This window comes from Fundulus heteroclitus, chromosome 22 (genome assembly GCF_011125445.2).
Source record: "Fundulus heteroclitus isolate FHET01 chromosome 22, MU-UCD_Fhet_4.1, whole genome shotgun sequence".
In the NCBI taxonomy this organism is placed as follows: Eukaryota; Metazoa; Chordata; class Actinopteri; order Cyprinodontiformes; family Fundulidae; genus Fundulus; species Fundulus heteroclitus.
In genome coordinates, this window is record NC_046382.1 from 36960139 (window position 1) to 36986948 (window position 26810).

General features: G+C 40.3%; 1 protein-coding gene across 2 annotated transcripts in view; it reads right to left on the reverse strand.

The window, feature by feature from the left end:
• Window positions 1–20686, reverse strand: part of bean1 (brain expressed, associated with NEDD4, 1) — a 57392-nt gene extending 36706 nt beyond the window's left edge. The window contains exons 1-2 of one of the 2 annotated variants that reach the window (XM_036126495.1): window positions 20645–20686; window positions 6740–6861 (exon numbers count right to left, since the gene is read on the reverse strand). In XM_036126495.1, coding sequence (XP_035982388.1) covers window positions 6740–6764 — 25 coding nt within the window. In that variant the 5' untranslated portion in view covers window positions 6765–6861; window positions 20645–20686. The other variant, XM_036126494.1, reaches the window with a different exon arrangement.
• Between the last annotated feature and the right edge of the window lie 6124 nt (window positions 20687–26810).

Consider the following 26810-nt stretch of genomic DNA (forward strand, 5'->3'; position numbering starts at 1 on the left):
CTCCACGGACAATACGGCACAGCCCTTTTCACTCTGGAAAGACACAGAGACACGTGTGCTAAGACATATATGGGTTATGCTGAAGAACTCCCCAGTTAGTCTCTAAGTGATGCAGAGTTTCAGTATTGTAAAGCACCAACCTGTCCATCTTCAGAACTTTCCCACAATTATCAGAATTTGGCTGGACAGCATCTTTCAAGAACTCAATATTTCTTTGATGGATCAAAACAATGTATCTCAATTGATTATTTCTTTTTTTGTTAATAAAAGGCCCTGATTTCTAAGTAAAGTGAAGGATGCAAAGCTCAGTGAGTCAGTCAGGTAGACTCTAGCTCCAGGTCTTCTGTCTCTGAGCTGCACACAGTCTCAGGTCATTGAGGTTGACCATCTGTTGTTCCTGTTATGGGCTCAGTATCTCCTTCACAAAGCAAATGGCATTATAATACATCCGCACTGCTTCAAACGGGAAGGTCTGCCTGTTTTTAATGCACAGCTGCAGGTTGTAAAAGATGCTGGAGTGATTTATGCTTTTACGGGATTCCCTTCAAAATACATAACTTTGAAATTAGAAATGTATTCCACCTAGTTTTTAAATGAAGAACTGCACCTATTATCTTGCATCTAACAAGCTTGTGCTGCACAGTATCTTCTGAAGTTCTTGGGTCATTAGAACCTGTGTTGCTGTTTTCTACAAACTGTTTAGACTTTCACCTTCAGGTCGCTGCTCCAGAGGGCTATTAACAAAAAGCACATGTTCCCCCGGGACTTCTCGCTGATGAAGCTCCTTACATACAGATATTCAGTAGTTAGCTGCTCCCCTGTGAAAGAAATAATAATATTTACACTGCCACAATGTTTTAGTTGGGTCTTGAATGGTGGCGCCTCCTGCTACCCTGTGTGAACCACGTAAGTTTGGCTATTTCAATAAAACTCCTTGACTTCCCATCCTGCCTTTGCTGCCATTGAGGTCAAATGGAGGCTGTTCTGTTCAATAATATCACCAAAAACACATAGCCATCGCATTCTTTGAGACTTTCTCTAATTGGACCCATTCTTTGCCATGTTGCTGATTCCTCATCAGACAGATCATGGCTTTAAAATGAGTTTCCTTTCACTGTCACACGTTTGAACCTGACCACCTGTGGTGTGTATTAATTGTTTGTGGGCCCCGATGGAGGACCAGTGAGCTGGAACAGCCTTGGTATTTGCTGAGGCGGCGGGCCATGAAATCCGCCCGCACTTGCACACGCTTCCTATCCATTTAAATAGATCTAAATAAACGACCTCACGCGGCAAGATTGGATGAGAGCACGCGCATGTGGCCCGGTCGGTTAGTCAAAGACAGACGGGTGGCTGGGATGGGAGGTAAAGTGCCAGTAAATGCAGTTTTCCCCTCCTATTTCCATAAGCATGGGAATGTGATGATGGATGGCTTGGCACTGGGAGGAAAAGGCATTGTGCATTTCTGATGGATGAAGAGATGATGTGAGCGGTGAGGCGGAACAGGAGGAGATTCCATTTCAGATCTTTCGTCATCTGATGGAAAAGCGTGCCGGTGCTCTAATATGTAGATGGAGTTTAGCTTTTATCTTTGGAGGTGATATGAGAGGTTGGGCATGAGCACAAACACACACAAGCCCCATTCACAGCCACATCCACAAGTAATCATTAGCAAACGGTGCCTCGCAAAACTAGTCATACTCTTTCATATTTAATCGCATTACAAACGCAATCGCCTGTGTGTTTTATTTTTTGATAGATGAAAACGAAGAGGTGTGCAAAAGTGTGCCGTGCTTTTCTAGTCTAGCATCGTTTCTGATGCCCCTAAGTTAAATTTAGTGCAACTAGTAGCCTTCAGTAGTAAAAAAAAAAAAGTCTATAAGAAGCTTAATTTGTTGTTTGGCACCTGCATGAAAAAATCTATGTGTGACGTAAAACGGACATTACAAGTTGCCCTGAACATACAGTGCACTGAGGTGATGCAAGACGGCATCATGCTGTGGGGTTGCCAGTGGAGAAGCTGGTCAGAGTCGATGGGATGGAGCTAATTACAGGCCAGTGCTGGACAGTAATGGGCAGTAGGCTGCAGAAGACTTCAGACTGAGGTGGAGGGTCACCTTCCTACAGGCAACGACTTCAAACACATACGTAGCCAGAGCTACAATAGAAGGGTATAGAAGAAAGATTATTCATGTTCTTTGAAAATATGTGGCAAGAAATTAATGTTCGCTGATGTGTACTATCCAGTTTCACTGAGTTTGAGCTATTTTAACAAGAATGGGAAATAATTTCAGCGTCTAGATGTTCAAAGCTGGTAAAGACACCCCCCCCCCCCCCCACCCCCCCTCAAAGACCTGCAGCCATAATCACAGATTCTACAAGCTAAACACAAAGGAACACCACACTTTTCAGATTTTTTTTAAAAATCTTTTACTCCTTTTATTTTTTTTAACTGTGTAGAATTTCCCTTCTATTTCATCATTGGATATTCCTTAGGGGTCCAATCATATGGGAGAGGGCATTTACACATTTGTTTAGATATGTGGAAACTATGAATCATTTCCTCCCGCTTCATGATAATGCAATGCTTTGTGTTTTTTTTTTATGACATATAGACCCAATAAAATACATTGAAGTTTGTCGTTGCGAGATGACAAGCTGTGAAAAAGTTAAATAGATGTAAATTTTTTCCCAACTCCCTGTATAAAAACAACGGGTTGAAATATGGCTTCCAAAAACAGAGTGTTTGGCATCCAAGTATTCACTGCCCTGGCTTCTTTTTAACCCAATCTGCTACATTCTATTCTGTAATTTAAATGTTTTTGTTATCTTATTTTATGTGATGGATAAGCACAAAATAGTCTAAGTTGGTGAAGTGAGATGAGAAAAAATACACAAAACAAGAAATAAAAAAAATAATTAAAAACTGATATTCACATTGGCTATGAAGCTCCTAATAAGTTCCAGTGCAACTGGTCTAGTTACCTTTAAAAGTGACATAATCAGTGAAATGAAGTCCGCCTGTGTGCAATCTAAGTGTCACATGATCTGTCAGTAGAATCACACCTTTCCTGAACGGCCGCAGAGGCTGTAACACCACAAAGCAGGACACATCACACCATGAAGATCAAGGAGCTCTCCAAACAAGTCAGGGACAAAGTTGTTCAGAAGTACAAGTCAGGGCGGGGTTACAAAAAATATCCAAAACTCTGATGTTCCCCCAGAGCAACATCAGGTCTGTCATCTTCAAATGGAATCATTTTGCGAGGCACTGAAGGCTATGACCCCATCAACGAGCCTCTTATGATGAGTAACCTAAACAGATATATGACAAATCTGACATCTTTACTGACAGATGTGACTGTTTTTTTCTGATGGCAGAGGACTTCTTGCCCTTATCTAGCCAGAGCTGAAATCATCCTCAGGCAACAAACCATCAGTCATCTGATGACCATCAGCCCCATTTGCTCACTGAATATGCACCCTCAAACAAGCTGCGTATTAGGAAGGGGAAAAAAGTTGGAGCAATTTCCCACCTGGAATTTCATTCGGAGTTTTATATTCTGATTTCAGATCAGACAAACCTTTGTTTATATCACAGTACAGGTTATCGGTAAATGCATTCTACGCTATACATAGAGCATTTGTCAGAGTCATACTTTGATATCAGATTACATTTAAAGAGAAGTCAGTGATGCGATTCATCCCTCCTAAGAGTGGATACCCACTGTCATTTTTATTAGCATTTCAGATCAGACAAATCTTTTAGATCAGCCTTTCTATGAACCGTTTTTATCAGAACGGATAATAATAAGAATGGCCGGCTGGGTTCAGTCAGGTATACTTTTGTTTTAAAAGGGAAATATTTTTCTTCAGTGCCTACAGGTTTTAGACCTTTATTGGAGGCCTTAATGTAGACCTGTCCTAGCTTGTTCAACTCAGGACCTCTTGCTTGCTGTTTAAGCCATTTTACCAGTTGATAGACATGCCCTGAGCAGCAATAGTCTGCTATATATTTCATAGAAACCTAAACAGAAAGGAGCTGCTGCTGTATGACTGGGAAGTTCTATTTAGAAGCTACGAAATGTAACGATTTAACATTAACAGGCAATGTCATTTTATAACGCTTTTATTTTGATCCCAAATTTGGGTCTTTGGCCCAGGAACTGCTTTTACCATAGAACTACACAGACGACTGTCAAATGTCAGCCTCCACAATACAACCACAGGAGGCTTTATCCTAGAATATCTACAGAAGCACCCATCCCAAAGCATTTTATCAGCCTATTCACTCTGTTCTTTTATTCATCGTTCTATTTCTCTTCCTGGAAGGGAAGCACTGTTGGTGGAAGGTCTAAAACGCCCTGGAGGGGATGGAGAGATTTTCAGGTGTCAAGGGGAAGAGAGGAAGTGTCAGAGAGGGATGTGAATAATAGATCAGACAGCGGGAAGGGATAGAGTCCAGAGTCAGGGAGAGAGAAAGAGGAGATGTTAAAGGTGGAAACGAGGAATCAGCAAGAGGACAGAAAGTCCAATAGCGAAGATGCCAAAGTGATTTGTAAGGCGAAGGAATGGAAGATCATTTACTTGAAGGGCAAAGGTGTCATGAAAACACAACATCTGTCCGTCCATCCAGTCATCCATCTGTTCTGCCCTCCTTTCGTGCCTCTTTCTTGCCCCCAGCGGTCAGGAGTTGTTGCATAAGCCGCTGATTCATCTTTTATTGAGACTTTTGTCTGCTATAAATATGTCTGCCTCGTTCTGTGGAGTTTGAAAATATGTAATTCTAGCAAAATGAAACGCAGAAAACCCACAACAACATTAAACGACAAACAATTTTTGCAGTTAGTAGAGAGGACACAACCTCTGGTAGGATGAAAATAAGCCTTATTAAAACATCTAAACTGTTGCCATATATTTCTTAAACATGTTCCTTTTCATTACAGCTCCTTGAAAAAGTATTTACGCATATTTTATCCTGTTATAGCTACATGTTTCAGTATATTTTATTGGGAGTTTATGTGACAGACCAACACAAAGTAGTATATGATTATTAAGTGGAAGGAAAGGGGTCCATCCTTTTCAGGATTGTTTTCAACTCTGATAGCCCTAAATAGAATCAAGTTTAACTGACTGCAAAGACGTATAAATAAATAGACCAACTGAGTTAACTTTGAGTCCAGAATAAGTGCAACTGTTCTGTGAAGGCCTCCAAGGTTTGCTAGAGAACAGGGAGAAAGTTGGGGAGAGGTTTTGAAGCAGAGTCAGGTAAAATAAAGCATGCATATATATATATATATATATATATATATATATATATATATATATATATATATATATAGCAAAAGTTTTGAACATCTGACAGAGAGCTGTTCAATCTTATGGCTTTTGAAAGAGGAAGAGGTGTAGTGATAAACTAACAATCTGCATTGTCCTGAACACAACATCCTCATGGTAAGACATGGGAGTGGCAGCATCATGTTGTAAAGTGTTTTTCTCCAGTAGGGAAAGGGAAGCTGGAAATGGATGAAACTCAATACTCAATAATCATGGGGGCAAGACTCTGGGCTTGAGGTTCGTCCTCTGGCCAGACAATGGCGTTAGACGTACAGCCATAATAGAAGGAGCCACAATAGATAGACTCGGATCAAAGCTCTTCTGTGTGTCATAATGACCGGCCTAGTCAAAGTCCAAACCCAGCTGAGAATCTGTGGTAAGACTTGAGAGCTGATGTTCACAAACACTCTCCATCCAACCCGACGGAGTTTAGTTTGAGCTACAGTCTCTTGCATAAGGGAATGGGCAAAAAGTTTGGTCTCTAGACAAGGAAAATGGAAGCGATATGCCCCAAAAGACCTGCAGCTGTAACTGCAGCAAAAAGTGGTTCTGCAAAATACAGAAAGTAACGCACACCAAGCTGTTCTGATTCTTATTTGTAGAAAGCCATCAAACTATGTATTATTTTCTTTCCACTTCGCAGTTAGGCTCTGCTTTCTGTTGGTCAGTCACATAAAGTCCTAACAAAAGAGAGCATAAGGGTTCAATGATTTGATGAGACAAATTGTGAAAATGTTTAGCTAAATACCTTCGCAGGGCTTTATAAGATGATGTCTATATTCTTATTTCAGAGTTTGAGCTGACTGTGCAAATGTAAGTGTTTCCATTTAGTTATACAATCTTTTCTTCTCTGAAAAAGGAGTCCAAGAGGACAATGCTTTAGGTTTCAGTGCAGGATTATTCCAAAGTAATCATTTGTATCTAAAAACAACAAAAAAAAAAAAAAACAATAGAACTCAGTGGTTTGAAAACATGATGACATAAAAGGCTAAATATCCTATTTTTATATGTGTCCACCCAGAATTCAAGTTCTGGCCCTTGATTTGAGATTTTTAAAACTGTACAAAAAAAGCACATAGAAGAATTATGACCTACTATTTAACTTTTTGTCACACACTCTGAGGTAAGATCTGTTACATTTTACAGCAAATTGCTGTAAAATTAGACTCTTTGAAGTCTCGTGTTCTTTCTTTTACACTACTTCTCAGACGAGGCCGTCTGTCAGCTTTCTCCAACTCTAAATGAATCACAGTAAGTGTCATTCAGACAAAAAAAAAAGACACACACACACACCTTCCTCTTAGTATCTGTAGAGGAAATGATACATCCTGTAACCTCAGGAGACAAATTAATGCACAAACACTAAATAAAAAAAACACAATAAGGAGGACTTGTGCTTTACCTGAGCAGATCAATTTCATCAGCATGAACCCCCTTCACTGTGTTTCCTCTTGCAGCATCTCAACAGGCAGGGAGCCAACTCGAACTGCTCTCGGCCACACAGCGCTGCCGCTGTATACGTGACTGCAGGGACAGAGAGAGAGAGAGAGAGAGAGAGAGAGAGGAAGAGGAAGGGAAAAGGGATCAGCGGTACATTGGGGAAATAACAAAAAGTGAGGTGCAGGCCCAGAGACAGCGCACACAGACATCAAACAGCAGGTGGGTCGACAGCGAAGGAGAGCAATAAATGAAGGAAAGTGAGGAGAAGCTGTGCTGTTTCACTCAGAGGGAGGGAAGCAGCAGAGACAGATGCAAGAGTCACAACATCCAAGCCTGGCTGTTTATAAAGCCCCGGGCAGTGTGTGTGTGTGTGTGTGTGTGTGTGTGTGTGTGTGTGTGTGTGTGTGTGTGTGTGCAGGTGTGTGTGAGAGGCAGTCCAGTGGTCGCCTACACCTCTGTGACCGTGTGTGTGTGTGTGTGTGTGTGTGTGTGTGTGTGTGTGTTGCTCTTTCCGGAACATGGCCAAAGGGTTGAAATGTTCCAATCGATACCTCAAACACAGACACATACGCACATCTGATGCTGTTTTACTACCGTGGAGCAACGCTTGAGGTCACGACTACAACTTCTCCTACTAAAAGGTAAAGGCAAAAGTTATTACTTTTAATATTAATGTTTCATACAACTAATGATTTTAGACCAATGATTCATTTTGAAATTATTTTCTTCTGTGTGTTAAGCAGGTCATTCTTTTTTTTTTTTTGATTTCCAAGCTCAGTTTACTAGGCTTTTTATTTGTGCAGTATTTAATGAGGCTTTATTGTTTACTTCTGTTTGTTCAACTGATGCTACTTTTCAGCTGGGACACCCCATTGTATAACTGGAGTCTTTTAAAATGTTCTAACATTTAAACTAAGATATGTATGTATGGGCCTCAGCACGCTCCAGCTTTTTTGGTAACATTGTAGGAAAAGACTTGAAATAAACAAATCTTTTACTGGCATTGCATAAACTCATGCTGGAAAGTTAAAAAAAAAAAAAAAATCCAACATTGAGATCATTTATTTTATGAGTGAAAAAACTGTATGTAAAAAAAAAGAATAGACTTTTTATGAAATTGCTAAAGCTACACGTGTTTGCGCAAATGTGTATGTTTTTTTTATCTATATAAGGTGGAACTGCAACGCTTTGGTCTGAATTCTTCGTCAGTGAAGATTAAGAGACCCCCAACCCATTATCAGCAGCCTGTGACACCGCGTCTTTTTCACACCGTTTTGTTGCTGTCCTTTGCACCCCGCTCCCCACCATCCCCTACAACGTTCCACTCCACCCCCTTCGCAAATGTTTTTGTAGTTTAAAGACCAATTTACTATTATTTAGTGCAAGAGAAACTTTTTATTCCCATATGTATGAATAAAAATATCAGCGGAATACTTTCCATTCAGCCTTACATGTTTGAGTCAGACCCTGAGAGAAAGAGAAAACAACGCTGCTTAAATCGGCACTACAGTTGTGCTCTCAAGAAACTATAAGCGAGCACACGGCAAGCGTTATGATATCTAAAATAAAGTCTTTTGAAATTTCAGAGTAATCAGCAGCTTCCTTCTTTGCTGATTCCTTCGTTTCCATACTCAGAAGGAACTGAGCCGTCGACCAGATGAAGTCTCCGGACAGATTCCTCCTTATTACTGGCTAAATTTACTAAAGCATTAATTCTTGAAGGGCTTTGCGCAAACAAGGAAGAGTTTCCCCACTGATGCGGGTACATTCCCATTAAAAAAAAAAAAAAAAAGAGTTTAACCAGGCACTTTAACAAGGTTCTAATAATGGGGGCTGAAAGAGTGACTTGTGTGGGTTAATAAACTCAACAACCGACATGTAGACTTGTCCACTGACATCTTAGGCATCCTTTAGTTTGGACTATAAAATCGAAGGACTAAACATGGCGGAAAAGTGGTGGGACGCCTATTACCTCATTTAAACATTCTGCAAAAAGAGCTGAAAACGTAACAAGAAACAATCAGAACCATTGGAAAAATATGACCCAAAAAGAATCTAAAGATCTCTAAACAATCCTTTGGAAGACTAAACTCAACTTTTCAGTACTTCCAGAGGCCCCACGCACACAACAAAATGGGCCGAAAAAGTGAAGTTTGCATGTTATGTCCCATTTAATAAACTTTTATAGGGCCACAATTGAAAGCATCCTGTGTCTCAGCATGACGGTATGATACGGGAGCTGTACGACACAGGAGAGAAAAGACTCAGCACAGGTGGTGAGATCAGCACAGGGGATTGTGGGATGCCATCTGCAAGACCTAGACACTGTTTATGCTATAAGAGTCCAGAAAAGGGCCAGACGTATAGCTACAGATCCCACCTGCCTGAGCCACGCACTGTTTGCCCCACTTCATCATGTAACTGATTCAGGAACATTAAATTAAAAACTAAGAGACTTCTTCCCCAAAGCTTTGAGGACAATCACCCCTTGCTGAGAATCAATAAACCACCAGCCCAGTTCATAGTGCCTTGCATATTTAGAAACACACTACTGGTCCCACAGGTTTTTGATCCGACTGATCATTTTTAAACTGCCTCCTATGTGGTTATGTCTATTTGTCCACTTTTAGCTTCTCGGGGAGTGTTTGTTTGGACATCCATGCAATCTGCACAGTTTTTACATCACTCTGAGAAACGACTGCTACTTCCCTTCTTTTTAACTTGAACATCTCATTATCATCTGAACATGCAGTATTATCTATTAACGATAGCAGATAATGTATCCCCCTCTGACACATCTTTCTCCTCTGTTGTATAGCTTATCCTCAAATTTAGCTTTTTTCACTTTGTGTTTTTGCGTTTCTGAGGGTCTTTTCTGGCAATGCTCATTCTTCATTTTTCCATGGATGTTTTTGATTTATGTCTGTGTATTATGCGCGTATTAAGAGCCAACGTCTCACCAAAGTTCCCTTAAACCTGCAGATGACAATAAAGATTCTTTAATCTTTAAGTAGTGGGGAAAACATGTGAGTGGCATAAGAGATAGCAAGCTGTATCAGGTGAGCTAAATGAGTTGGGATGCAAGGTGGCGGAGCGTGGGAAACAGGAAGAGAAAGTCTAATTAACATGAATGGAACTGATAGAAAATACAAGAAAACCCGAGCATACAAAGAACAAGGGTATAAACTGTGAGACCTAAGAAAAAAAAAATAAAAAATAATGAGCACAGAGAGCCAAGAACACAAAACCCCAAAAGTCGTCAACATCATGAAAGTGACGCATGATTTTTCCAGACTTAGACAAACACATTTCCCGTTGACAAAGACAACTTGTCAACTTAGTCACTGTTGAGTCAATGCTGCAGGATATCACACACTCTAGCTGTGAAAAAATATAAAGACGATTATAATATGCACACTCACCCTCCTAAGATATTGTATCTGTGTGTGTGTGTGTCTTTGCGCAAGCGTACATTTGTGACTTGAAACTACAATCCATTCTGCACCGTTGTTACATAACTGTCCCAGCCTCACACAGACACTCTGGCAGCTCAGCTGAACCATCTTCCCTTTCTACTCACACACACACACACACACACACACACACACACACACACACACACACACACACACACACACACACACACACACACACACACACACACGTACTGTGGGATGTCAACACCCCGGTTCTCTTACAGTTCAGTGTTTGTGTGTCATTGTGAGAGGCAGAACAGAACTCGCGGGATTAGTGTCATCTCTGCACTCCACAAAAGAACTGACGCTAACAGAAGAGCTGTGAGACTAGTGAGGACAAAACCACACAGCGCGGCTAACAGTCAAATAACAGCAAATACTTTCATTTATGGGATTAGTTTGCATTTATATTGAAAATTCCCCTAAAATGGATGAATCTTTTGAAGTTTTGAAGTCTATAAATCAACCCTTTTAAGTGAATAGATTTTAATTTTACACTGACACATTAGATATATATATATATTTTTTTTTTTTCTTGTTAAGTTTAGAAACAAACTAGCTTTCTTGTTACAGTAAACTGGCAATTGGTTTTTCACAGATTATTTTGATTTACACATTTTAAATGATTCTATTAGAAATGGAGCATTTTAGAGGAAATAGCTAAGAGTGTTTAAGGCAGAGCTCTCTTCAAAAACCTGACATACATTATTTTCTTCAGCCTTGTTAAGACTTTTAGCTTTGATCTTTTTTTTTTTTTTTAAATAACTATCTGAGTTTTCTATGGGGATTCCCCCCTTTTCTGATGAGCATGAGGGAAGAGGAGCCCACAGTATCAGTTTTTGTTTCTCAGATAAATTGCAAAATATCAACAACAAACCACATCTCAAACAAACGGTCAGCGTGACGGAAGGAAATTACGTGGAAAATAATGTCAAACTGTGAACAGCAGAACCCTGAGGGGGGCAAAGACGGATATTCTTAGTTCTGATGAGTTTTGTCAATGAGATATAAAAGGTTTCATAGAGAGAGAGATGAGCTGAGCCAATTAAATAATAACAGGGCTTATGGCTAAAAGGACAATGTATCAAATGCTTTTACATTCATTTAGCTAGAATGATAAACTCCTACTTCATTGAGGTGTTTGGTGTGACTTCTCTCTGCCTGTCACATACACACGTTGGCTCCGCTCATGACTAATTAATGAGTGTTTATCGCTGAAAAGCTTTTTAAAAGGCACTGTTATGGATGTGATTATGTTAGCATCTGTAAATGCTTTTCAGACCCTTTTACACCCAAGTTAAGGCGCGGAGTTGATAGTAGAAGGATTTTTAAACCACCGTCACTAAACTCTGAAAATCCTCCGACCTTCATTTCAGAGGTCTATTTATAGAACTACGTAGCATAATGTGAATATAGGCATAAAATAATCCATCACAGGCTTATTTAATTATTAATCTTGTAAAAATGAATGAAGTTGAAGGTGTGTTTTCATATGATTTGCATTAGCTTGTACAAAAACAAACTATATACAAGCTACAAATGTCAAGAAACGCTCTGGATGAAAGACATCGGTATCAGCAGTTTTTCAAATTCAGATAATAGATTCAGATCAGAACCCAAGATTCTTGGATCTTTCTTGCCAAAGAGACCCATCAGTTCTGGTTTTACAAGTTGAAAATATACATAAAACTATGAGCAAGGAAGTTGTCTACATCAAAATGTTTCAGAACATTTCACACCGTATATTCGGAAGTGCTAAATTACTACAGGAGCTGTAGCGAAATATCACCACATCAAAAGCACTAAACTTTGATTGTATGAAGAAACAAAACTAAGATAACCTGATGCTACCTCAGATATGTAAATCTAATTGCCACAGGAATTGAACTCAAGAATCAAACATTATCAATGTACAATAATTTTGATTTCTTTTAAGACCTTTGGAAAGCACCATGTCCCATATCACAATTAAAAACTCACAGCCCTCTCTTTCCAGCTATGTTGTACATTTTGCTATTCATTTTTCCTGCACTGTAGAGAGGGATAGAATTGAAATTAATTTCTGTTTATTTTTGCACTGCCAAATTACAGCAGCACTTATTTCAAGGCACTTTTCAAGACAATTGAAAAACACCTATCCATCCACTGTCTATACCAGTGCTTTTCAATTCAAGTTCCACTGTCCTCCACAAACCTGTCTTAAATAGGTGATGAAGATGCCTCTGTAGCTCTTGAGGGCTGCAGAGGAAGTCATGCAATCACTTGATTCAGGAGTGCTGGAGCAGAGACGCATCTAAAACATGTAGGACAGTGGGTCCTGAGGACTGGAATTGAAAGCCACTGGCCTACCTGCTTTTCCATGCAGGGTCGCTGGTGCCCATCTCCAGCTGACAGTGGGCGAGAGACTAGAGAGGTCGGCAGTCTGTCACAGGGCATCACATAGATAAACAGATTGAAAAACACTTATGGAATAATCCAAATCATCCCAAATATCAATCCAATGCATTCCAACACAATGCAGTATGGCCACCTATAGTCACATTCAGATCCAATCACACCCAGAACAGTTCACCTTTAATTACAGTATTTTAAAATGAAAGTCTATCGATTACATAAAGCCAGCTGGCAAAAAAAAAGTTATTTTAATGTTGCCAAGTGGCATCAAAAGCCATCTATACAAGACAAACTGCAAGAATTTAAATGGGTCCAGATTTAATTCAAATCAGTGTTAAATGATTCAATAACAATGTAAAACTAAAGTCTGATTTGGAGTTGAAATTGAACATCTGAGATGACTCGTGATGCAGTGTGGTTACAATTCACCACTTTACCATCTGCGTCGCCAATTTCCCCTGTCTCCAAAACTAGCGTATGTGAACCTATATATGTGCGTTTAACTTCCTGCAATTACACAAAACATGGAACTAGTTCACAGTATTCTAACTGTTAATTGTTTATATCTGTTCATCGTTCAACAAAAATAACTCCCAAGGATTAGATGTGTGGCTAATATGCAAAGATTCCAGCTCCATCTAAAATCATTTGGCTCACACACTGTGAAAAAAATTAAACAGGCAATTTCTAAAAACCATGTGAAAATGTTCTTGATTAGAAACCTATGAGGACGATCACTAAGCCAAACTGGCTTGCTTTATAGCTGCACAGGATTCACAATGCAGTTTGCTCTAGATACGTGCAGCAGCAATCATGGCTATCAAGTAGAGCAAATAAATGCAATTTGCATTTTATTCTATCAGTTGTTCTTTCTTCAGCCCAAAACAGTGTATTTTCCAGTTCTATTTATTTTCATCAACTATTCTGGGTTTCTCTTTTTTTATGTCTCAAATTTGCATAGTTTTTGATGGGTTTGTGTAAATGACAAAAAATATGTCCAGATTTTCTGTCAGGTCAGTGTAATGTGTTGTATTGTTTTCTTTAAGTGACACGATCAGTGTCCATTTCAGCATTTTTGTGATATTGACTCCCATTCAAAATGTTCTATATATACTACTATACACTACTAATATACTACTGCCACTTACTTTTGAGATTTTTTTCTTCTGTTTTCCATTTTTCTAATAAAAAAGCAGAAAGCGACAGCAATAGATATTTTACTTGGTGGAAATAAGTGGTTAGAATCTAATGAATAGTTGTTGTGTATGGACTGAAGTTATTGATCATAAACTTTAAAAAAACAGAATGTTTATTATAATCTATGAAAGAACATGTTTTGCATCCCAATAACAAAGGTGGATCACAAACTGAAGGGAGTTCCCTAGAGCCAACAGAGAACTGACCTGACCTGATGAGGCGTTCCTAAAAAGTTTGAGAACAGCATCTGACTGCAGGAAGAACGTTGCAAATACGATGCTGCAGATAGTGAGACTGCGGAATGACGCTTCCTTTAACTATTAACTATTTTTAGAGAATAAAAACCATTGATTGGAGTTAAAATATTTTTGGATAGCAAAATTATAGGTACTCATTGGATGTAGTTTTTATTTTCTCAGCTGCGTCTTGCATAGAAATGAGGAGTCATTTGCTCTGGCTGTCATTTACATAACTACACAAATATAGGTGGTTTTCCCTTGAATGGATGCATAACAACTAATTTACATGTGAGCAATCTAAGTCAGCCCAGAGTGATTTTTGGAGCAGTCTTTTTTTAGAAATTGAAGCACATGCAAATGTTTAACACCTGCAAATGGCTTTGTTCATCTGCCCCTGAACGTAACAGTCTGACATTTTAACAGACAGAAATGATCTCAGAGTAACTTTCAGGAAAAACAAACAAACAGCCGGTTTCTTTTTACTACTCAGTATGTATGCATTGCCACAGCAACATGAGATGTTCAGCCGTAAACACTGTGCAGATTAGATTTGTCACCTTATTAGACAAATTACGATAATGATGGCAAAGAAAAGGAGCAGAAATTGAGAGACATCGGCAGTTAGAGAAAGAGAAACTGAGGGAATCGGGTATCACATGAAGCCGCCACACCACTTTATCATTCTTTCAACTCTCTTCCTGGTATTCCCTCTCTCCGATTCTCTCCACTGTCCCTCTGTCCCTCCTCTCATCCATCTTTTCCTTGCTCTCTCTGACAGTCCATTAGGCCCACACAGCCCTGTCATCCATTCAAGCTGTCAGTCCTGAGTGCGGCACAGATCTCAGAGCGGCTCTCTGTTTGTAGCCGGGCAGGCAGGAACAGCGGCTGGAGCCCCAGCGCCTTGGATAACAGCCCCAGAGTTCAGTTTTCTTGGCAGCTGGGTCACAGGGTTAAACGCCACAGTTAGAGGATCAGATTTTTTGGCCTTTTATGGAACAGACTTTCACACATTTATAGCATTGCACAAATAAATAAAACCAACCCTAATTTATTAAGTCAATATTTCCTATAGGCCTAATCTTGTTCTTGTTTAACAGTTCTCCAGCCTCTTGAGGGATGCAGACCCTCAAGAGGCTGATCTTCAACCATCTTTACCCCCTGTTGAGGTCTTCAATGGATCCACTGCATACCAGCCTGGCATTCGGGTGGATGTGCCACCATCTACCTGCTGGTTCTGGTCCACCTGGAGGAACCTGCAGGCACCATGAGGATCATATTATTTGATTTCTCCAGTGCTTTCAACACCATCCAACCGCGACTCCTGGATGACAAGCTGGAGCCCTCAGGAGTGGATCACCACAGTGGATAGTGGATTACCCCACTGGTCGACCGCAGCATGTGAGGACATGGGGCTGTGCTTCTGATGGGCTGATCTGCAGGACAGGAGCACCGCAGAGAACTCTGCCGTTCACTCTGTACACTGCAGACTTTTCCATCAGCTCACCAGGCTGCCACCTTCAGAAGTTCTTTATTGACTCTGCCATTGTCGGACTCACGACAGATGAGTGCAGACAGTGGATACAGGGATTTACCATTAGGCGAAACTAGGCAGTTATCAAGGGCCCCCAAGTTCCTGGGGGCCCCTAATTATCCAGCCAGGCTTTGATAATGATGTTGTTCCACCAGACTGAGAGAGTCCAGCATCATCCACTCTGCTGGTAAGGAGTCAGCACAGTTTACTTCCTGAAGATGACCCAGCTCTGGCCAATCAGCTGTCTGATCATGCACGCTGCTCAATAGTACTGAGAGGACTGCTCCAGGTGAAGAAAAGGATCTTGCCAAGAAATAGAGACAGGTGTTGATTTACTTCCAGCTATTATTTCATTCAAATGAGAAATGGAGAACAGATAAGCAGATCATGGCTTGTCTACTAGAAAAAGGGACAAAAGAAAACATAGAGGAAAACAACAAGAAAAGGGATAAGAGAGGAACAAAAGGTAGAAAAAATAATGTATGTCTATTTTATAAAAATTTCTGTATCTGTATAATGGGTCTGTTTTATGTGTTGTCTTCACAATTCAGAGGGCCCCATGCCTTTCTTTGCGTAGGGCCCCAAATTTCCTAAATCCGCCCCTGAGTGGATACAGAGCTTTGTAGACTGATGCCAACATAACTACCTCATGCTAAATGCTACAAATGCTACAGTCCTCAGCACTCTCCTCTCTCAGCTGCTCCACATTCCCCCTGATTAGCTCACTTGGATCAAATGTCATCCTACACTCCTCCCTCAGTATGTAATGTCCCTGGTTTTCATTGTTCTTTACTGGTTCCTACCAACACACTACCTATGCTCCATGTCCTGCTCTTTCTGTGATCCATCTTTAAATTATCCTTTTTGCATTTTTATCAAAGAATTTGTGCCACAGTCAGTCAGCGCTTAGGTCCTTTATTAACCCCACACATTACAGATTTCTTCCCTCTCATTTTCTGTCCCAACCTTGAACCTCACAATGACGTAGTTATTTTACTCGCTGTGCTTAGAAATGTTAGAAAATGGGTGAGTGGAGGACAAACGAAGGGTAACAGGATGGTTTTGTAAAACAGAACCTAAAAGGCATGTCTGTAAGATGGGGGGGGGGGGGGGGGGGGGGGGGGTCCAGTTAAGACCTAAAAAGTACATGAGAGGTCCATCTCTCTGTTGATTATCTACTGTACAGTAGCTCTTTGGGAAGCATTATGCTGCTAGCAGAATAACACTGTGCTTCATGACTGTCAAACTGGATTAACTTTTTAATTAGTTTAGTTCTGAGCTGCTAGTAAATCAGTTCCTGTAGATCTAAAATTGGCTCTTTGCTAAACTATTATGTGGAACATATCACTGGTTCATCGTTTGTGTTTAGCAGCCTTATTTATACACAAGTGATTCATAGGCCAGAATATAGTGGCTTCATTAGCAAGTAAAAAAAAACCGTGAAACTAGTCAGGAACATAAACTGAATTAAACATAATATAAAAATTATTGATTTTAAATGCTGAAAAATCTAAAACATTTCATTTTATTTCCCTTCGAATTGATGTTTCCTTTGAGAATATACCCTTAATTAAAATTGCCCAACTCTCGAACTAGTCAGTAGTTACAAGCACTGGGGATAATTATTGATGTGAAGTTTCTTTTAAAGTTCGTCTTAAACATTTGATCTCCAAATTAGGGATGAAGCTCGCTTTCTTTTACAGAAACAAGTCATGTTTCTCCTTCAGAGCTCGGAAGCTTCTGATAACAGCCACTGTTGTGCTTATGTCGATGTTGTGTATAAGTGTGCTTCAACCAGTTGCCCACGGTGCTTGACTCTGATGTACCACAGTGCTCTGAGATTCATCACTGGTTGTAGCTGCTTCACCCACCACTGTGAGCTCTGTGCTAAAGCTAGCATGCCTTCCATGAATGTAAGGCAGCAATCACACTGGATGACTCTGGTTTTGCAACCTTATTGGCTTGGTTCGTACTTATTTATGTACTTTCCTTCAGAGAACTGAAAGCTGTTAAGCCTTACTATTAAATTACATTTTAGTATTTCTCTGCACCTCCGTTTCTCAGCCCCCTCTGCCTGGAACGCCCTCAAATCAATTATTTCAGTGAAACCTGTAAGAACTGGGTTCGCTGAAAGCCCTCCGGTACCAGATGTCAGCCAGGAAGTTAAAGCTCGGCTGCAAATTGTTCTTTCAAATGGACAATGACTCGGTCAAGTTAGTTACAAATTGGCTTAAGGCAAGTTCAGTTTATACGTTGTCAACTTATAACTTGGTTTATAAGTTGTCAAGTTAAACCATCATAGATTAATTAAGTGGGCTAAACTTAATCCAATTGAAGCAATTCAATTCACAGTTTTAGTTGCATTCTCTTTTTAGCATACACTGAGAGAAGCTTGTTGAAAGGACACCTCAAGTCAGACCGTTTAAAAAACAATGCTTTTAAAATGGGAATGTTTTTGAATCTTTGGCTTAAGTAAATAAAAAAAATACATAAAAATGTCCTTCAATTATTATTCTGGTACTTAGCAAATGTAAATAATTTGGTAACCCTAACTGACCTAAAACCAGAAAGGTTTAGTCTGATTTAATGTCAGACATGGAGGGGAAAAGGGTTATGTGTCTTAGAAGAATTTATCAGCAGTGTTAAAGTGTCTTATAGTTAAACTAAGAGGTCATGATCTGTCTTAGTTTATTGAATTTTCTTGAACATGAGTCACAGTCTAAGTGTCAGACTGGTGTCGAAGGGCTTTTTGATACTTCGACCTTCGCAGCTGACTGGAGAGGCACCTCTCAGATAACCCGTGGCAAGGCTTTAATACTCTCTGTGGAATTCAACCCTACAAGCTGCATGCAGTCTTTGAGATGTGAGAATATAAGAATCACAGATAAAACAAATCTTCTTGTCTTGCTTGGGCCTTTTTATGATCTACCTACAGAGTACTCTGTGATTTCTGTTGAGATCTTCTTTCAAAATGTCGTTTTTTTTTTTTAAAGTTATGAAACAAAATATTTTTCAGCAACTGTATGATCACTATAATGTAACATGGGTGATGGAGTTGGTGGTTGTCTTGCTGTGGCGCTGTGTGTGTGTGTGTGTGTGTGTGTGTGTAGGGTTGTGAGGCTACTGCACTTCACTGCTGAGCCAAGCCGTGTGGGAGGATAGCAGAGCGAGAGAAGAGATGAGGTGCTCCAAAAAAATAAAAAATAAAAATATAAACTCACTACAACTCGCCTACAACACGCCTATAGGGAGCTCCGTTGTCTTTGTGTTGGCCAACAGCGAATTTGCCTTGAGTTTAATTGCTTCCTCTGGTGTGTATATGTTTGTTCTTGGCACTCTTGCTGCGGTAAAATAAAACAGCGACTGTGGGTGGATTTCTGGTGAGCGGGGATTTAATACTCATAAAATTGTCCCATTGTAAGAATATTCATACCTTTTCCACCTTTTCGCCACACTGCAACCACAAACTGAATGTATTTTGTTGGGATTTCCATGCTACAGATCCATAGGTGAGCAGAATTATCCAATGGAAGCAAAGTGAAGAGTGGTTTTCAACGACTTTTAGAAATAAAAATCTGTTTGTTGCATTGCAGTTGAGCCCCGTTTACCCCGACACCCCTAAATAAAACCCTGTGCAGCTACAGTAAATGCATCCAGGAGTCCCCAAATTATAAATGCAGTCCATCTATATATAATTTAACCTCAGTATGAATTCTGCCATTCTGAGGGCTGACTGGTGAACAATCAGCATCATGAAGACCAAGGTTTACAGGAGACGGGGCTTAGAGACAGCTGGCGGGAAGTCAAAGCAGTTTCAAGAATTTAATAAAACTGTCTAAATTTTTAAACATCTCACAGAGCTCTGCCGGGAGGCCCAAGGTTCAGAGTCTTCTAAAAAGAAAAGAAAATGTTTTTTGGCTAAAAGAAATACTGCAAGACACCTTAAAGACCCCTTGCTCTTGGTGTGGCAGCGTCATGGTGTGGGGACGCGTTTCTTCAGCAGGAACAGGGAATCTGGTCCGGGTTGGTGCAACGATGAATGGTGCTAAAAATATACAGGTTAATCCTGGAAGAAAACCTGTGAGAGACCGCAGTGTAAACGTTTAGATCAAGACATATCCAGGTGTTAGAATGGCCTAGTCAAAGCCTAGATCCAAATCCAAACCTCAAAAATGTATGTTTTCATTAGGAAATTGGCAAAAATGTAATTCTCCAGGTTAGCACAGGGAAAAGAGACAGACGGCAGTAGACTTGGAGCAATAACTCATTAGGAAAAGTCCTAATCTTTCAAATTGATATATATATATATATATATATATATATATATATATATATATATATATATATATATATATATATATATATATATATATATATATATATATATTTACCATGGGTCATTTTCTTTTCACATCACAATTATGTACAGTTGGTAAGAGCACCTCTTTTGCAGGGCAGTGTGCATTTGCATCCAGCTGGAACACGGTTGAGTGAAATTAGTCCATCATTTGGACAAAAGTAGGCTACCACAAAGCACTCCTTTGAGTAAAACACCAAGAATCTTATAAAGTATTTCCAAGCAAACCTTACATAATACACATTTCCTTTCCGTGGGAGAGAGATTCGGGGTGAAGGATGTCAGCAAAAACTAACTCGGAGCCTCCGCTGCAACAATCCCTCCAGCCCACATATTCCAACACTGCGGTAGATTTTACAGCACGATCGGCAGAGAGCGTGAAAGCAGAAGCATGAAGCGACCAGCTGCTTACCTGCAGAAGAACAACCGCAGAGATGAGTGCCGGGAGTCCTGGAGGTCCTCACATCGCCGCCACCACTACCAGCAGCAGCATCAGCAGCATCAGCATCCCAGCTGGATCCCACTCCTCCCCCTTCCCCTCCTGTCCCCTGCCTCTATCCCGGGACTCGGCCCACCTCCTCAAAATAGCGCGTTGTTAAACTCACGATGGTTTACCAAAAGCGAGCAGCGCTCCGGATCCACCAAGCATCCTCCCCTCCCCTTCCCTTCCTACCGAGGCTGCGGACGGTCCCGTCCTCGCAAGCCGAGCATCGCCACCTTCCTCCCTCCCTGTCCTGCAGAGCTGTCTTCCTCCCTATTCCTCGGTCGCTGCTCCGCTCCGATCACAAGCGCTCCTCTGCGCTCCTCCTCCGCGTCCGGGTCCAGCTCAGGGTCGCTCCTATAAGCCCCGTGGTTCGGTTCGTTCTGGGCTCGGTTCTTCTCTGCAGCCCTGGGAAGTGTGTCATTCCCGGGAATCGGAGCGCACGGGGATCCGGGCCAGGCGTGTGCCGACGCGGAGACATCCAGCCAGGAAATCCCTCTCCTGCGCAGGGCACTAGCTGCACCTAGGCACGGCTTTCATGTGCTGTCAGCCCAACGTAGGCAGTCCGTTGCAATATTAATACACGCTTAAAGTCGTTTCTACTGCAGCAAATGTCGTTATGGGATACATAAAGCACACTGGGGTCTTTAAAGGGAGATTAGGAGCACTTCTATTTCTTACTTAGCCTGCATGTTAAACAACACTGCCAAACTAGATTAGAATGCCCATTATTCTTCTACTATATTCTACTCTTAATGTGATCCTAGATTTAATTGTCTTAATTGCTTTTTCTCTTTTAGTGAAAGAAAAAAAAATTGCCCAAATAGCTGATATCCAGAATCCATTTTAGCTGATAAACTCATGTGAAACTACAGCAGTTCACAGGTGTTTCAGGTGGAAGGCCCAGAAGTTAGCTTCTCATTTGGAGATCCGATAAAAAAAAATCTATTGAGCTCTACAAAGAGGCTCAAACCACATGCCAACATCAGGAGGACAATATAGAACCCCGATGCTAAGGTTGATTAGCTAAAGTCTCACTTCAGGTAAATGTTAGAAAGGTTATGGCACATAGACCCTCAGACACTCTGTAAACAAACAGCATCATTAAGAAACTCCCAGGAGAAACCCAAAAAACGGCTTCAATTAAACACGTCTTTATTTATGTACACTGGATCCTGTAGGTAAGGAGGCTCATTTTGTGGATTGAATAAGAGTAAAGATTGGGCATGGTTTTTGTTTATGTTTGCTGAATTCCTTTTCTGAATTTGATTTTTTTATATTCAATACAGAGGATAGAGGATTACTGTCATTTATGTCATTTTATGTATATTTTCTTCTTCCTTTCCTTTTGTTTCTCTGTTTGAGGTCTCACAGCAGCACCCCTCCAGCAGATGGCACCCCTGGAGCCCACTTGCTTTTATCAAAGATCACGAGAGGCCCTTTTGACCATCCATGGCGGCTCTTAATCTTTTCGGCTAAAATGATAAAGAGCCAACTAATATTTTTAATTTTGATATAACAAATGTTGCTTTTAGGGTTGTTGTTTTTTCAGTTTCTTTTTGGACTATTTGCACTTATGCCGCCTTCAGACTGAACAGGAGTTGAGTGTCAGGTGCGTCTGGCTTACGAGTTGATGGCGGACGCGCCTCTAGGAGTGCCCAGAGGTCTCGTGGCGCCTTTCGAGATGTCAAGTGGAGGACAAAGTTATGGTCGCTGTTTGTGCCCTTCTTATTATCTATGATCAGTCGAGCTATCACTAAAGTAAAGGAGCTCACCTGGAGGAGGATTAGCAAGTTGTGATCTTGGGTAAGTTATCAAATGCAGTAAATATTTCCCTGCATTCGAGGAAAAGAACAGTTCGGTCTGAATGCAGCATTAGAACAGAAAATGTAGAGCGTAAAGAGCAATATGTAGATGTTCTTCACCCTCTTACTTTTCAATCATTTTATACACACAGGAAATGGAGGACAGAGGCAGCGCGTCACCATTGGTCTTCCCATGTGAAACATGCTCTGAGAAATATGTAAGGTGTTCACGTTAGAGTAATCAACAGATTAAAAAGTAAGACTGTAAGAAAGCTAAAGTGTTGGAACAGTTAAAGTGATGATTAATAAATGTTATTCGCTATCTTATTTGGTTGATTGGCAGTGACTTGGGCCAGAAATACTTTAGATGTTTTGTCATGAGTAAGCATTTCACACAAAAAGATCACTGGTGGCACCCAGCCTCCCACTTCCATTTCCTGTCAAAAATATTCAGTGATTTCTCTATAAATAATCCAGTGCAAAAAATGATGAGTCACTGGCCTGCAGAGAGCCATAATCTAAACCATCTCTGACGCCAATAGACCAACCTGAACTGTCAGCTAAATCTTTTTACCCAACACTTGAGTTAGAATGAAAATGTCAGCCCTGTTCTTAAAGGAAGTCATTATTTTTCTGTTAATGTTCCCAAATGTGGGTATAATACCCAGAGTCCCACACTCCAAATGTAGTTTTTAGAGCACTGCTAAATTTTCAAATACATTTTTACAGGTTTTGTTCTTATTGATGGGTGGAGGTTCATTAATTCACATGGCCTGACTGTGGGAAATAATTCTCTATCACATACTGAGACCATATGTAAAAGCAAAAACAGGCAGAAACATAGAAGCCTCTGTAGTTTTTTTTATGAGTCAAAATGTCAGATGTCTTATACGTGGATTGGACCGTATTTTCGTAACAAAAGGAGACAGTGATAATACTTTGGCTCCATGCTTCTCCAAACTGTATTCAACCAAAGTTAGAGATGCCCCTTTAGAGAGAAAAGGCTTGTACAAAAAAAAAACCTTCAATGCATACATGCATCCTTTTTTAAAGTACATAGTGAGGACCGTTCCTTGACTTCCACAGACTTCCATTTATCTTTGAGCCTTTCTATGGCCTAACCCTGACCCTAGCCCTAACCCTAACCTTTACCGGTTTATACCTAACCCCAAACTAACCCTAAACCTAATTGACACTTTAGTCCTAGTCCTAAACCTAACCAGAAAAAGTAAGGAACAAAAAAAGGTCCTCACTTAACATCAAAGTCCTTACTTTACCAGAAAAATGAGCAAAACAGGTTCTCCTTCACTTCCAAGTACAAACACACACACGCGCACACACACACACACACACACACACACACACACACACACACACACACACACACACACACACACACACACACACACACACACACACACACACACACAAAATAATCCCAGTGCGACCAATTCCCTTCTCACATAATTAGTGGATAGAATCCACTTGTGTAAAATTGAATTTTTGAATTTCAGTATTACTAACAAGCAGCTGGCATTTTGCTTGGTGACAAAGTTCCAGGGACCTCAGATCGGCACATTAGGTATCTAAGCACAAATGTTACATGGTCAGCAGACTCAGCATAATTGAGGATTCATGAATTCCTTTTATGTAGCATTATGTAACGCTCAAATTACATATCCATAAAGCCTCTACCCGACGATAAACAAAGCATTTATGCAGCAATGTATCTGAACTTTGTACCAAAACAAGCTTTCAAGGCTTTCTCTCTCTTTGTATTCTTTTTTTTTATGAGCATAATAGCTCTTTAACATCTCAGAAGTCTTTTTATAAGCCATCCATTCCTATTGTGTGTTGAAAACAATCAAAGAGAAAAGTAGAAGAAATGCAGCATAAGAACATTTGAGGATCACTGTTTGAAGATTTCTAGTGAAAGTCTGAAAAAAAAGAACATTAAAAGGACCAAGCGTGCTTCACATAGTAAGTGTTGGAAAACAATAACCTCTAATGCCCCAGCTAAGCTCAAAAGTTTGTTTTTCGTCTCACTGTTAGCATAAAATGGCTTTTTTAGTGAAGTTTTCTCTTATCTTTTGTGGCTACCGCAGTAGGAGATTGTTTGTCGACTTTTCCTTATGTTGAACAAAGACTCCTGCTGAGGAGAGACTTGTCAGGATCTGATGTACAGTAAAGTATATCAATTATTTGATCCATTATCAAATTCACCTGATCTTGCATGTTTGTCACACTTAAAGGTTTTAGATCAGTTTTTAACAGCAGACAAAGATAACCTGAGTGACTACAATAGCTGTTTTCTAATTAGGATTTTAATTATTAGGGGAAAAACTAAATCAAAACCTAATAACTGGTTGTCCTGGTCTTGGCAGCAACTACTGCCATCAAACGTTTAGGATAACTGGCATCGAATGTTTGACATCTCTGAGGAGGAATTTATTCCCACTTGACTTGGCAGATTTTTTTTAATTCAGCCATGATGAACGTTTTCTGAAGAAATGACCTACATCAGAATTTAGTCTGAACTTTTACTTGGCTACCCCAAAACACTTTTCTTGAGTCATTCAGGGGTGAACTGTACCGGTGGGTTTTGGATCATTGTGTTGCACTTTAACTTGAGGTCAATGGGTCCTATAACTTTAAAGATGTGATTGGTGTTTTCCAAAATATTGCACTTAATGTCAAATGGTGAGGGTTAGGAGTAAGGCCAAATGAGATACAGGATATCCTTTGTGGCACAATGACTAGAAGGCTTTAATAATAACAAAAAAAGGCAAAGTCTCAAAGAATGGCACGTGGAGAACTGGATGTGGAGAATGGGCAGAAAAACGGGCAGAAAAACAGAAAGGTCACAAGCATCATCATGGAATACAGAGCAGAACATATGGGGCATTCAGCCTGGAAACAATGAGATCTAATGAGTACTGTGTAGGCCTACTGAGAGACAGGAGGAGAATGACATTTGAAGAGTAAATCAGGAAATAATGTGAAGCGGCTGGGACAGAAGAAGCACAGGGAAACTGACGAAGGGGGACTAATAAACATAAATAGGGGGAACTGAGATACAAAGAAAATATTTCAGTCTGAAAAACTCACACAGAAAGAAAAACACAATTAGAAGAATTTTATTGATACAATTATTTTAAGACTTTGGCAGAAACAGACCTTGACAGGAAACATTAGCGCTGAATTATACTTTAATATGCATAAGCAGGCGTATGAGAACAGGGATGTTTCCCCCCAGGCCTGAAACTGGTGGTGGAGTGGAGATAGACGAAGTTGGTTCAGTCCATAGACACTGGTTGGCGAGACGATCTGCTTGAGCTGTATTGGTGAGATCCAGTAGACTGCGAGAGCTGATACCAGTGCTTCACTCAGGGACCCAGAAAGATAGATGTCCAGCTTGGATAAACACAGGTTTGCATGAACCCGTCCATGATGAGCAAGCATGAAGCGACAGTGGAGAGGAAAAACTCCCCTTTGGGAAGAAACCTTTGGCAGAACCAGGCTCAACATGGCGGTCTTCTGCCAGATGGAGCTTGGCTACTACGGTGGAGAAGGGGATGGAGGTGGGTTGAATCAGGGTCATCTGAGTCCAAATCAGACATTGTGCAATCACTACTTGCTCTTTGGCTGAGTAGAAGGCTGAGACGTGGATTTGAAGACCCTTTAAGATAAACTCTGGATGCTAATTGGCTTCGTGGAGGTGTGGTTCAAAGCCGATTGGCTTGCGTCAGAGGCAGATGAGCCTCTGATTGGATGGATGTAAGTAATTCAGTTTCTTTAGTTGAATTTCCGCCTAGGCTTCATTTAACCAAGGAGATGAATCTAACAAACATGTAACAGTACATACCCAGTGTAGAGAGAGCAGAACACTAGAATAATCTACAAAATGAAACTTAAAAGCAGGAAGCGATATGTCAAGTCTAAACTGGACATAAATAAACAACACAGTAATACGGCCAACATAAACACAAAAAAAACTAAAACACCTGGAAACTGTGACATTTAAAGCGTTGGTAATCCTGTTCACAAACACTTTTTGTTATACTGGGTACAACGGACCGTCCGTCCTGAAAATAGTAAATACATTATGTATTCACAAAAAGGAGGTTAAAAAATTATCACTGTGGGAGCTGCAGGCCTATAAAAACCAACCAATCCCTTCCAGGCAGTGATTGGTTAGTTTTGAACTTCAAAATAACTCTACCTGGTCTTTATTATTTGTTTTAACTGTACAGAAACAAAATAGGCAGTTAAAGTTCTATAGATAGCACACTTATTGTCACTAATGCCATGCTTATTGCTTATTTTAAATGTAAAGAAACATGTAATGCAGTTAATGCTCTATGAATTGCACACTAAATATGACCTAAGCCATGGTAATTGCCTAATATAATCGTAAGGAAACGGAAATGTGGTTACATGAATTTAATGTTTCAATGAACGAAACATTTGAGTGAATCATTTTAACGTACTGATTCTAGTGATTCAATACACGCAAAAGAACCGTGATGCCACAACTGTTAGGCAGCCTGCTG